This window comes from Elgaria multicarinata, chromosome 3 (genome assembly GCF_023053635.1).
Source record: "Elgaria multicarinata webbii isolate HBS135686 ecotype San Diego chromosome 3, rElgMul1.1.pri, whole genome shotgun sequence".
Lineage (NCBI taxonomy): Eukaryota > Metazoa > Chordata > Lepidosauria > Squamata > Anguidae > Elgaria > Elgaria multicarinata.
The window spans coordinates 5,634,587-5,647,472 of NC_086173.1; the positions used below are offsets into that span (position 1 = coordinate 5,634,587).

General features: G+C 48.4%; 1 protein-coding gene across 1 annotated transcript in view; it reads left to right on the forward strand.

Annotated features, from left to right (window-relative positions):
• SMC1A (structural maintenance of chromosomes 1A) overlaps positions 1-12,203 on the forward strand; it is a 36,070-nt gene extending 23,867 nt beyond the window's left edge. The window contains exons 15-25 of the mRNA XM_063119138.1: positions 826-932; positions 1,068-1,209; positions 1,314-1,459; positions 3,057-3,210; positions 3,471-3,581; positions 5,763-5,910; positions 6,016-6,170; positions 8,907-9,058; positions 9,772-9,841; positions 9,966-10,076; positions 11,569-12,203. Coding sequence (XP_062975208.1) covers positions 826-932; positions 1,068-1,209; positions 1,314-1,459; positions 3,057-3,210; positions 3,471-3,581; positions 5,763-5,910; positions 6,016-6,170; positions 8,907-9,058; positions 9,772-9,841; positions 9,966-10,076; positions 11,569-11,652 — 1,380 coding nt within the window. The 3' untranslated portion in view covers positions 11,653-12,203. The remainder of the gene's footprint in view (positions 1-825; positions 933-1,067; positions 1,210-1,313; positions 1,460-3,056; positions 3,211-3,470; positions 3,582-5,762; positions 5,911-6,015; positions 6,171-8,906; positions 9,059-9,771; positions 9,842-9,965; positions 10,077-11,568) is intronic.
• The last annotated feature ends 683 nt before the right edge of the window (positions 12,204-12,886 follow it).

Consider the following 12,886-nt stretch of genomic DNA (forward strand, 5'->3'; position numbering starts at 1 on the left):
GGAGAGTTTCAGCTGCAGAAACTGCTGCTTTACCGCTCTGCGCCACACGAGGCTCTTAATGGAGGACAAGGTGCCCTGAAAGATGGCGGCCTCCCTCCCACCTCCGATTCCAGACCTTCCCCTGCAATGCACAGAGCCAGGGCTGTCTTCCAGGGTACCTTTGTGCTTAACATGGGGAGGGGCCATAGCTCTGGGCTAGAGCCCAGGCTCTGCAGGCAGGAAGTGCCAGGTTCAGCTCCTGGTGTCTCTAGTTGAAAGGGGCAGGTAGCAAAGGCAGGTGGGATACCGGAGACCCAGCCAGAGTTAATTGCCCTGGGCGAGATGGACAAGGCTTGGCCAACATTCTGGACGGATGGACCCTGTGCATCCTTATTATTATTATTATTTATTTATATAGCACCATCAATGTACATGGTGCTGTATAGAGTAAAACAGTAAATAGCAAGACCATAGGCTTACATTCTAATAAAATCATAATAAAACAAATAAGGAGGGGAAGAGAATGCAAACAGGCACAGGGTAGGGTAAACAGGCTCTGGGTAGGGTAAAACTAACAGTATAAAGTCAGAACAAAATCAAGTTTTAAAAGCTTTAGGAAAAAGAAAAGTTTTTAGCTGAGCTTTAAAAGCTGCGGTTGAACTGCCTAGATCCACGCCCCAGAACCTTCTGCAATGCCGATGGGCTGCACGGCAGACAAAGGTCAAGGGGGCAGAGGGGTTTACCTAAAAGTAGAACATTGGTTTTAAAAAATAACGCAAGAGTTGCCCTGCCCCATCCTCTTGTGTGCATCTCCTGTCTTAATTTAGCTTCTTCCCATCCCTGCAGGTGGAAGATGAGGTCTTTGAGGAGTTCTGTCGGGAGATCGGGGTGAGGAACATCCGGGAATTCGAGGAGGAGAAGGTGAAGCGGCAGAACGAGATTGCCAAGAAAAGGTACGGGCCCCCGTTCTCCCGTCACCGCTTGCGTTCTCCCAGTCTCAAGAAGCCGTATGCGCCGCAGGATGGGGAGGAAGGTTTGGGTACAGGACCCAGCCTTTTACACACGCACCCCCTGCATCCCTTCCACAGGCTGGAGTTTGAGAACCAGAAGACCCGTCTGGGCATCCAGCTAGACTACGAGAAGAACCAGCTAAAGGAAGATCAGGACAAAGTGCACATGTGGGAGCAGACCGTCAAGAAGGATGAGGCGGAGATCGAGAAGCTCAAGAAGGTGCCCGAGGGGCCGTGGCTGGGGAGGGTTGGGGTTGGGGGATCCAGCTGGAGTGGGCCAAGCCTTGTGGTGGCGGGCCTCACCCTTTCTGTGCCCCTGCTTAGGAGGAGCAGCGGCACATGAAGATCATTGATGAGACCATGGCGCAGCTGCAGGACCTGAAGAACCAGCACCTGGCCAAGAAGTCCGAGGTGAACGACAAGAACCACGAGATGGAGGAGATCCGTAAGAAGCTGGGCGGAGCCAACAAGTGAGTCTTGGCTTCCGAGGGTGGGTGGGGATTGAGGAAGGGGACTCTCCCTCGGCTTCAGCCTGTGATTTGGCCTGATCTTGGGTTATTTGTGTTGGGTTCACAACCTTCCGCTCCTTCTAACGCTGAAGAAGGGAGGAGGGAATATGGCAGAATGTAAAAGACTGTCAGAGCAGAACCCTGTGCTGGATTGGACCAGATGCAGCCTTCACTGGGTCCAATGACAGCCAGCCAGTGCCCCCTGGGGAACTTGCAAGTGGGTCGCGGCAGCCTCAACCTTCCCCTGTATAGTCTGTCCCCTGCATCTAGCACTTGTGCGGTACGCTTCCTTTGAACATGGAGGTGCCATTTAGTTTTCACCGTTAATAGCTATTGATGAAGGACAGGACTTTGTGTTTGTTTTAAGCCCAGGGATCCACAAGTTTTGGCTTGGTTTCCTAACCAGTCACCTGTGCTTGCCGTTGACCGTCCTCTCTTGAGTTCCCTGGGCGGCATGTCACCGGGAGGGGGGAGGGGCTCCCTGGCACCTGGCAGTTCTGCAATTTGTGGAAAATTTGGGGGAAGAGAGGGGGATCTTTGGGGGAAGTGTGTAGGGGAGGTACTGTTGCCAGAAGCAAAGGGATGGTTGCCACTGGCAACCAGATCTTGAGATCCCGGTTAAAGTTCTCTAAGCTAGAAGCCACCTCACGGACACATATGCATACACACTCTTAGAACTTGAACATCCAGCAAGTGAGAGAGAGGTTTCTTGCTCTTTTATAACTCTTACCACACAGTTTGTGATTTAATTGGCCTCCATTGTGTACCCCCTTAATAATAATAATAATAATAATAATAATAATAATAATAATAATTTACTTATTTATTTCTTACCCGCCTCTCCCTTTGGATCGAGGCGGGGAACAACATTAGAACAGGAATCAATACATCTTAAAAATTCTTGGTTTTACATTGATCTGGACGGGCCTGCCGGAAAAGGCCAGTCCTTAGCTGTCCCCTCAACTAAAAAAAAACCAATCTCTGTGTCTCACACCTCCCCACTGGCTTGTTATTAAAATTGGTTTTCCTCTATCTATGGGAATTAATGGCTTGAAACCTGGGATCAAAATTTGGGCAAGTGTGTCTGTGGAGCCCTAGTGCCTCTTGGTGGGGTGCAACATTGAGAGGGGAGTGTGGGTACCCGTCCTGAGGTGTGACCCATATATGTCTCCTGTGCCATCGGGTGTGTTGCCTCCGTTCTGGCTGGGCCACACCGGAGCGGAGATGACAGCCCAGAGTACTCTCCACCGTTGAAAGGGTCTCTAGGAGGTGATCTTCCTGGAGCAGTCAAGTCAGAGATGGGGCTTGCTGTCTCTAGCGTGGGAGGGCCCCAATCCAAGTGAGATTCATGAAGGGCGAAGGTGGGTCTCGGAACCATGATAAAGGTTAAAAAGCATCCACGCCCGCCACTGACTCCCAACAGGTGAGTAATAGGTCCGGTATAGTGCCAAGCTCTGAGAGCTCCTAGTTGTCTCCAGGCTTTCTGTCTGGCTTTCACATAGGTGCAGCCTTCCATGCCTTGCCCCTCACTCTGTACCTCTGTGGCCTCTGTCCGCAGGGAGATGACGCACTTACAGAAGGAGGTGACGGCCATTGAGACCAAGCTGGAGCAGAAGCGGAGCGACCGCCACAATTTGCTGCAAGCCTGCAAAATGCAGGACATCAAGCTTCCACTCTCCAACGGCACCATGGATGATATCAGTCAGGAAGAGGTCAGGAGAGTGTCCCCAACCAAGGGACGATGGGCAAGAGGCCAGAAATGGGGTGTTAAAACGGCTCTCTCGTTGATGCTGTTCAGACGACACGCTAAGCCACAGTGGTTAAGCGTTTTGAGCTAAACATTATGGCTTAATGCGTCGTGTGAACCATTCCTAACCGTGGTGGCTATGTAAGCATTTGCTGCAAAAGGGCTAGCGGCTTAACCATGGCTTCGTGTGTTGGCTGAACAGGCCCTTTCTTGGCTCTGCTGCAGGGCAGCTCCCAGGGTGAGGAGGCAGCGAGCAGCTCTCAAAGGACCTCCAACATGTACGCGCGAGAAGCTCTCATTGAGATCGACTACAGTGATCTCTCTGAGGATCTGAAGGTAAGGGCCTGCCCTCCAGGCCGGGGAGCTGAGGGGTGAGCAGGTGGGTGGGTTGCAGGGGCGGAAGGCCCCCTTTCTTCCCAGCCTAGCAACAAGGCCCCAAAAGTTCGTAATGCGCTAGTGTTGAGCCATTTTATATGTTTTCTTAAAAAAATATTTATTGTGCCCTTTCATCAAATGGTCTTCAAGGCAGCTTACATCAAAATAAAAGCTACCCTTTTAAAAAAACACAACAGTGTAATAACAGCATGATTATCGAATGGAATTAACAACAGCAAAATATTAAACTGTTTTTGAAGAGTCAGTCATTTAGAATGAATAAGAAAAACTGGGAAGGAATGTCAGCTATCGACTTCCAAAAAGCCCTACTTGAAGGATATGTTTTTAACCTGCTGCCTAAAAGCTATCGGTGAGGAAGCCGGGTGCATTGCCCTCAGGGTAGAATCCCAAAATTCTAGGTGCCAATACTGAGAAGGCCCTGCCACCAATGGGGAAGAAACGCAAAGGACAGCCGACAGAGGTTGCCAGAGTTCATATGGGAGATGTTCCTGGCCCTAAACCATTTGACCTGGCAGAAGAATTTTATAATTCCCAAAACCATCCTTGCCTTCTCCTGTACGAATGTGGCATCTGAAAGACGTTACCTGGTTTAAATCAACAGTGGTCAACTTAGATATTCTTGTGGGCTGCTATTCTCAAGACAACGATTGGGCCCTGGAACTGTATTTAGCCATGCAAATTGACCTCTTCATGTACTACCATTTCTTGATTAAACTCTAATCAAGATACCAGGTGTTGTATAGAATTGGCTCAGGAAGTGGATTTAGTAACTGATCACCCTGTTGACTATCCCTGACATGAATTAGTGCAGCAGACTAAAGACGAGTGTTGTGGATACAGTGCCGGTTCCTTTAAGAATTTTCCTATCTGGGTATAGTGGTTAGAGCAGCCTTCCTCAACCTTTGGCGCTCCAGATGTGTTGGACTGCATCTCCCAGAATGCCCCAGCCAGAGCTGGCTGGGGCATTCTGGGAGTTGTAGTCCAACACATCTGGAGCGCCAAAGGTTGAGGAAGGCTAGGTTAGAGCATTGGACTAGGACTGGGGAGACCTGGGTCTAGTCCCCACTCGGCCATGGAGCTCATTGGCTCTCCGCCTAACCTACCTCACAGGGTGGTTGTGAGGACGGAATGGAGACGAGTTGAACCATGCATGCCACCTTGGGCTCCTTGGAGGAAAAGGTGAAGTATAAATGTAGCAAATCAATAAAAATCAAATGACGAATCAAATTTCATGTATCACGCTTCGGGGGGGCCCCCTCAAGTTTTCAGGATGGGGTCCCTCTGCTCCCGCCCTCCCCACCCCAAGTCAGCCTATTTGTGAGGAACCTGGTACAGATCTCTCCTTTTTGCTCCTCGTCCCCACCTATCAGAGCTGTGGGCATGTGTAAGTGACGGGCTTCCGGCCCCTGTGCAGACGAAGCCACGTCTCCAGTTGGTGCCACTCTGGGATTTGCCTCCCCCCCTGCCCCTCCCCAGTACTACAGGAATGAAATGAGTCCGTCTTCTGTTCTTTGTCATCCACATGTCATCCCCTTTTGTCTCAACTGAACCATGGATGATCCTGGGTGCCTTTTACGCGTAAGTTTTGATCTTCTCTTTAAGGACTGTTTAGCGTTGATATCTACAGAGTAGCACGTTTCCTTTGTCTTAACCTTGGTTTCTTGACTTTCTCCCTCTTCCCTGCATCCTTTTCTTTTTATCAAGCCTTTAAGTTGGAGTCTGGGGGTTGATTGTGTACTCTGGCCTTCCCCCTCTTCATGCCATACTGTTTGTCCACGTTACAGGCTGCATTTAAAGGGGAGGTAAAAGAGACTCAAATTGGACTCTGTCCCAGGGGAGACTGAAAGCATTCCCCCACCCTTAACCCCAGAGGTCTGGGGATTCTCCCTTGCCCCAGAATTTGGCTGGATAAAATGAGTGGTGGCAGCTACTCATTAGGAAGCCATCTTCCAGCCTAGTCCTGCATCACAGGGCAGGTGGAGCAGCTGCCCTCCCTGATGGTTTCAAAGGCAGACGTGCCTAGCCCCTGTTGAAGTTTCTGGGGCTTTGGGGGGGAGGGAAATCCCTCGATTCTCTGGCTCCCAGCACCTCCTCCTGTCGTTCTCCTTGCAGGATGTCCAGGCTGAAGACGAGATCAAGCAGGAGATGAACCAGCTGCAACAGAAATTGAACGAGCAGCAAAGCATCTTGCAACGAATCGCTGCCCCGAACATGAAGGCCATGGAGAAGCTGGAGAGCGTGCGGGACAAGTTCCAGGAGACCTCCGATGGTATGGGATGGCCCTTGTGGCCTCCTGGCTAGCTGGAGGGTTGGGGGACTTGAACTGGAGATCTGGGAAACGTTCACCTTTGCTCCTCTCCCTGTGCCTGGATAGAATTTGAGGCTGCCCGGAAGCGTGCCAAGAAAGCCAAGCAGGCCTTCGAGCAGATCAAAAAGGAGCGCTTCGACCGCTTCAACTCCTGCTTTGAGTCGGTGGCCACCAACATTGATGAGATCTACAAAGCCCTGTCACGAAACAGCAGCGCCCAGGTGAGGACACCCCTAGTTTGCCATAAGACACCCACTGGCTTAGGACAGGGCTGGGCGTCATCCATACTTCAACAACAACGCAGGGCATCCAGGCAATCTAAATTCTGAGTCAAGAAAAGTTTGATTCTGCAACTTGTGTACAGATCTTTCCTTACTTTGCTTCGCACTTCACCGCTAACGTTTGCTCTTTTGCACTATTTATTCTGTTTTGTTCATTGTGGGGATGGGCAAGTTGCTGTGCAGCGCACTGAAACCCCACCCCACCCTCTTTATGCAGCCATTTCTCTGCCGTCTGATATATCAGGAAGCATTGGCCACACGCTGTCAAATCTATCTCCTCAACCAGAAGGGATAGCAACTTGCTGCCGCGTTATTGTTGTTGTCAAAGAAATGTAGAGATCCCGAGGAAGCTGAATTCTGCACCCAGTATCACATTTTGTACTCTTTAAGTACTTCCACAGAAATGTAGCATTTCTGTGAAAGAGCATTTCATGAAAGAGCAAGTCATGAACCCAGTCAGATGCCTTCAGGCCGTGATGTTTGAATATTTCTGGGTTATTATAATGGATGCCACGTCTTAAAATGAGATGGAGTCCACAAAGAACGAAGTGTGTGCTTTCTCCTCCCCGTAATTGGCAAAGCCTTTTTTTTTTGTAATTGGGAGCCAATTTGCTGCAAATTGGAAATCAAAATTCCATTTCCATGGGAGTCAGATTTAGGGAATTCACCGCAAACAGGCTATAGAAACTTTATTCATGCAAATCTGCCTTCCAGTGGCAAGCAAAATTGCCTTCTAAAACATCAACACCCCAAAAGACTGATTACAGCCTAGCTGCTGTTCTTTTTATTCGTATGCAAAATATGCTGTTTATCCATGTGTTGCGCTTTGAAACACTGCTCTGCATTGTCCTCAGACAAATTCTACCAATTGGCAGTCACCCTAATCTAGAAAGAGTCATGCTTGTGAGGAAACAGGCAGTTCCGTGCATGTATCACTAGCTGCCTGAGGAACTCTACACATTGCCCCTGTCAGGTCGTCTGCTGTAGCACCATCGCCTGTTTGTGAAGACCTAACACAACCCTCAATTTCCCTTCTCCTCAAATAGAGGGTTGGCATTATCATCACCCCACCGCAAATCCTCAGTGGGGTTCTCCTTCAGCCGTATGGCCTAGGAACTTGATTCATTCTTTCGTTTTTGGGAATAAAGGTCACACTTCTTGCCTTTCTGAATGTATGATAACAATCCATATGAGTCTATGTGGCATATAACTCTTTTCACCAGGAAGTCCTTGAGCTATTCTCCCCACCCTTTCCTGGTGCATCCTTGGAGTAGCGAGCCCTAACACAGGGGTGCAGAACCTTAGTCCCAGGGGCCAATCTGGTCCTCAGGGGTTCCCCAGATGGCCACACCCCTTCCTCCCAACCACTGAGCATTGGGTGGTTTTCTGGTTTTTTGAAGTCCCGTCACGTCTGGAGATGAAAAGGCCCGGGAAAAAAACGGAAAAATTCGGGGGGGGGAATGGTTTTTTCCCCCCAAAGCCTCTTTAGTTTTCCCCCAAAAAAATTGGAAAAATTGAAAAAAATGAAGAAAAAACGGATTATGGGATGTTTTATTTTAGCATGATGAATAAAATGTTTAGGACAAGGTGTTCAGATATTTACTTCTCCAAATGATTTCTAAAAACGGTTCAGTATCAGATTATTACGACAATGTCTGTGCACCAAGGACAAGCAATTCCTAGGTTGTAAACTGAGACTACAACTCTCAAATGCAAGAGCAAGATGCATTTCTGCCTCTAGGGGGCAGCACTGCCATTGAAACCGAGCTGAAACTGATCGTGATAGCTATAGGTCAGAAAATGAGTCTGATTAAGTTTCATGCATATTCATTGAATCTTGGTTTCCCATTTTTTCTCAGTTCTTTTTATGGGAATGGGGGCTTTATGTCTTGACACTGGAGGACTAGCGGAAACATACATATTTTTCTTTGTTACTAATGTTGGTGGTTTCTTCTGTTGTTTTAAATTGATTTTTTGCCTGCTCCTCATAAACTGGCAGAACCAAAGAGGTTCCTTACAGTTCAGGTGTTCCTAACAGTTCAGGAGCTTGTAGCTCCATTTGTTACCAAAAAAAAAAAAGTTTTAAAAAACTTTAAAAGTAAATTAAATTTGTAATAATTGTTTGAATACACTGTACTTTTAATATACCAAATGTAATAATTTTATGCCAAACCAACTTGGACATAATTACATTGTATGTTACTAAAGTAACAAAGTGACTTTCAATCTGTAAAAAGTGCTAATATTGCATTATTTCAATTTTTCCGAAAATTTCAATTTTTCCGAAAACCGTTTTCCCCCCCATGGCTTCAAAATTTCTGGAAATTTTACATCTCTAGTCCTGTCCTCTTTGCATTCTCAAAGGTGGAAATGCCTCTTCTACGGTTTAGTTCCCGGCAGTCAGAGCTTTCAGCTACAATATTCAGGGATTTTGGTCCTCCTTTTTTCCTTGGGCCCCGTCCACCCTGAGAGCGTCTTCCAAAATGGGTTTTGATCCTCGGTCTGAAAGAGGTTCAACAACAACAACCCCAATGCATCCAGCCTTCCATCTTCCCTCTTAAAAGCCTGTCTGAACAGGGTATAGCCCTGTTTCCCCAGTACTGTGAAAGATGGCTCCCAGAGATTGGCTACTGGGGTTCAGATTTCTGATGGTCTCTCTCTGCCCTTCTTCTGCAGGCCTTCCTGGGCCCCGAGAACCCTGAGGAGCCCTACCTGGATGGCATCAATTACAATTGTGTCGCCCCCGGCAAGCGCTTCCGGCCCATGGACAACTTATCTGGTGGGGAAAAGACAGTGGCAGCCTTAGCTCTGCTCTTTGCCATCCACAGGTGAGGTCAGCCTCCGGGTTAAGAAGGCCTTGTCCGTACTGGTCTCTGAAGGAGGCATGGATCCAGACTTCTTTCGGGTGGGTCGTTGGCAGGGAGACAAGGTGCTGGAGACGGTTCTGGGACCCTCTTCCTGTTTACTTTGCTGAAGAATCCACACTTTAGCCCAGGATTTCTTTATTTGGCCCAGGGGAATTTGGGCAAGGCGGCCGGTGTATCGGAGGGACGGATCGATGTGGATGATGCAGATCCTCCACCCACCAAACAGGGGAATCTTTTACAGATGGCAATTGTGGGTTTCCAAAAATAGTTCCACAAATAGCCGGGCTAGAGACTTGCCCCCTTGTTTTAAAAGGGAGTGTGAAACAATGCCATCTGCAACACTGTGTTCCATTACTCTATAGAGACAAACAGCCCATGAGCTTGTATTTATAGCACAGGGTTGGGCTATTCCCCTATGGACCCTGGGGGTCTCTCTTGTCAGACTTGGCTGTTGAGGAGTACAGAGCGTGTGTGTGCTCAGAGCACAGTGGGAGAAATGCACATAAGGTCTCAGGCTCAATCGGCAGTGGAAGGATCCTGGGTGTACTAGGAAGGGCCTCCACCCCTGGCAGTGGAGAGTTGTTGCTACTCAGAGTGGGCAATACGGAACTAGATGTCTCTGCATAAGGTCGCTTCCATACATTCACCTGCCCGTGCCTCTCTTCTGTCCCCAGCTACAAGCCGGCTCCGTTCTTTGTCTTGGATGAGATTGACGCCGCTTTGGACAATACCAACATTGGGAAGGTCTGTAGAGAGAGAGATGGAATGGGCCACTGGACGTGACTGGCCCAGCTTTGAACATAGTTGGAGGAGGCGTGGGACAGGGCAGTTCTATTCACTCTTCCCCCTCCCTCTGCCTTCTGCACAGGTGGCAAATTACATCAAGGAGCAGTCTACCTGCAACTTCCAGGCCATCGTTATTTCCTTGAAGGAGGAGTTCTACACCAAGGCCGAGAGCCTCATTGGTGTCTACCCAGAGGTATGGAATGGAGGCAGGGCAGGAGCGTTCCAGGCCTGAGCCCCACCTGCCTCTGTTAATGGCAATGAACTATTTATCCCCGCCACCGTTCCCATGCAGATTCCATAAGATGGAGAGATCTGAGGCATGAAGCAAGGCTGAACGGCCTTGTAGGGTTGAGGAAGGCATTTGGGGCGCTGTTTTAAGGCGATGGTTTAGGAGGCAGAGCTAAGCCGTAGGCACAACACATTGGGGATTTCTCCTGCCTAAGTCCCATTGTAAGACTCCGCATACTTGCCCTATCCATCATCTGTCCTGAAAGGAAGCTGTGCACCGCTCACTTCTATGCCGGTGGCGACACACGGATTGCAGTTGCTCAGTGGTGAGGGAAACATTACTCCATCCATGCTCAGAGGCGCTGTTCTTTATTCATTCCTATCGACATTGGTTTGTTTTTGAGAGAAAGCAGAAGCATGGCTGAAAACAGAGGGGGGTTTGTTTTGTTAAAGGACCGATGTAGAAGTTCTTTCAAAATAAAGAAAATAAGAGGAGTGCAGCTGTAAGCCTAAGATCAACAAACTCTATTGTTCTAGTAAAAGAACTGCTCCCTCCCTGTCTTTCAAGCAGCTTTTCCCTAAGCCAAGGATAAGAGTGAACCCTGGAAGCTGAACCTTTTAGTGTTCATGTCTCCCCTACATAAAATAAATACATTTCCAGCAGTCTGTTTGAGCTGGGAGAAAGTGGCTGGGTTCACACAACATGCTAACCCACTCAGAGTGGGTTGTTGAACCGTGGGTTATCGTGTTGTCTGAATGCAGCACTTCTCCCTCAGGGTAGGTTATCGTGTTGTCTGAATGCAGCACTTCTCCCGCAGGGTAGGTTATCGTGTTGTCTGAATGCAGCACTTCTCCCGCAGGGTAGGTTATCGTGTTGTCTGAATGCAGCACTTTTCCCGCAGGGTAGGTTATCGTGTTGTCTGAATGCAGCACTTCTCCCGCAGGGTAGGTTATCGTGTTGTCTGAATGCTGCACATTTTCTCATTAACCATGCAGTGTGGTTTGTTGTCCATCCTGAACAACCTAACAACAAGCAATGGGTTCTCAAGGTGACTTGTTCGAGAAAAAGAAACTACACTGCATGGTTAACAAATATTTATTTATTTATTACACTTACATACCGCTCCCATAGCCAGGGCTCTCTGGGCGGTTTACAGAAATTCTAAAATTGAGGTAAAAACAAGTATACAAAATTTAAAACTCTAAAACACAGAACATACACACATAAAGCATTAAAAACCGATTAAAAACTAAACATGTGGGTAATTAGGATGTGCCGCCATATGCCTGGGCAAAGAGGAAAGTCTTAACCTGTGGAATACACTGTGGAAAATGCGCTGTGTTCAGATACCACAATAACCCACCCTGGGTTAACGTGTCATGTGAACCCAGGCAGTGAGTGGCTATCATATGATTCCTCTCCCCCCCCTTTTTTTTTTTTTTTTTTTGCCTCACAGCAAGGAGACTGTGTCATCAGCAAGGTCTTGACCTTTGACCTCACCAAGTATCCTGACGCCAATCCAAACCCCAACGAACAGTAGAAGCAAGAGGAGACAGAGGCTGGGCTCCAGTGGTCATCATTTCCCAACCTTTTCTCCCCCTCCCTCCCCCAATTCTGTCCTCCAAAGGCCTTAACCTTTATTTGTCCTTCAGAATTTTTAATGGGTTTGTGGGGTGGGGATGGGGGAACTACCTACAACTTTCAAGGCATGGGGGTATCCCTGCTGGGTGTGCGGGGTCACCTTTGTGTCTGTAATGGCACAGTGAATCCACCTCTTCCCCAAACTGTAGCTGTAGAGCTCCCTTCATTTTTCTTTTTTCTCTCTCCCAAAGACAGCATCTCTACTTGCTGGGGGGGAGACGGGGGCGAGGCGAGAAATGGAGCAATATACTTTCTCCCGTGTAACTTAATTTGCTTTTAAAACTCTTTATAGGACCAAAATAAGGTTGGTTTCACGAGGGCTCCTCTCGTGCCGAGTTCTCACGTTTTAAGGTGTGGCACCGGATTGTGCTTTTTCCCCTTTTTTTTTCTAGCTTGATATCATGTGTGGATTTTTGTGTGTGATTGAAATTAAAATATGTCACTTCCGTCTTCTGTGGCTTTCTTCTTACGGAACGTTGGGACTTGGTGGCGATGGAAGGCATTAATTCTTTTTAGCTAGACGTGCCAAGGTTGGGCCAATGTCGCTGAGTCTCTTGAATGTTCTCCTCCACTCCCCACCCCACCCCATAAATCCTGGAAGCAGCAGAACTCGAGTGAGCACCGGGGCTGGACGCAATTTACTAACAGGGTCCTTATGTGAAACCGGGTACGAGGGAAGTGTGGACTTTCAAGGCAAAGGTGTCTTTGAGAGAAATTTGTTCCCTGCTAAGCAGCTGAGCTGCCCTGTAATTTAGCAGGGGGACGCACCACGCTGGATGATTTGATTTGATGCAGAATGGTTGCAGACCTTGATAGACCTGCTAATCAAACGAATTATTATCAGAACTGGGGAAGAAGATGCGAGGGAGACTGGAGCAGGCAGGGACCATCGGAGCCTGCTTCAGTTGGACACCCCCACCCCACAGGGCTAACATCTTCACCTTGTGGGGAAGAAGGAGCTGTTGGTTTGCCCCTCCATTGGGAGATGAGAGGACGGAGCAGGGCCTTCCCACCAGCCTAAACAGTCTCCTTAATTTTCTTTTTATTTTCTCCCTCTTCCCTCCCCATCCACTTTTCCTTGTGTGTCGTGTCTTTTTTTTAGAATGTAAGCCTGAGGGTAGGGACTGTCTTCT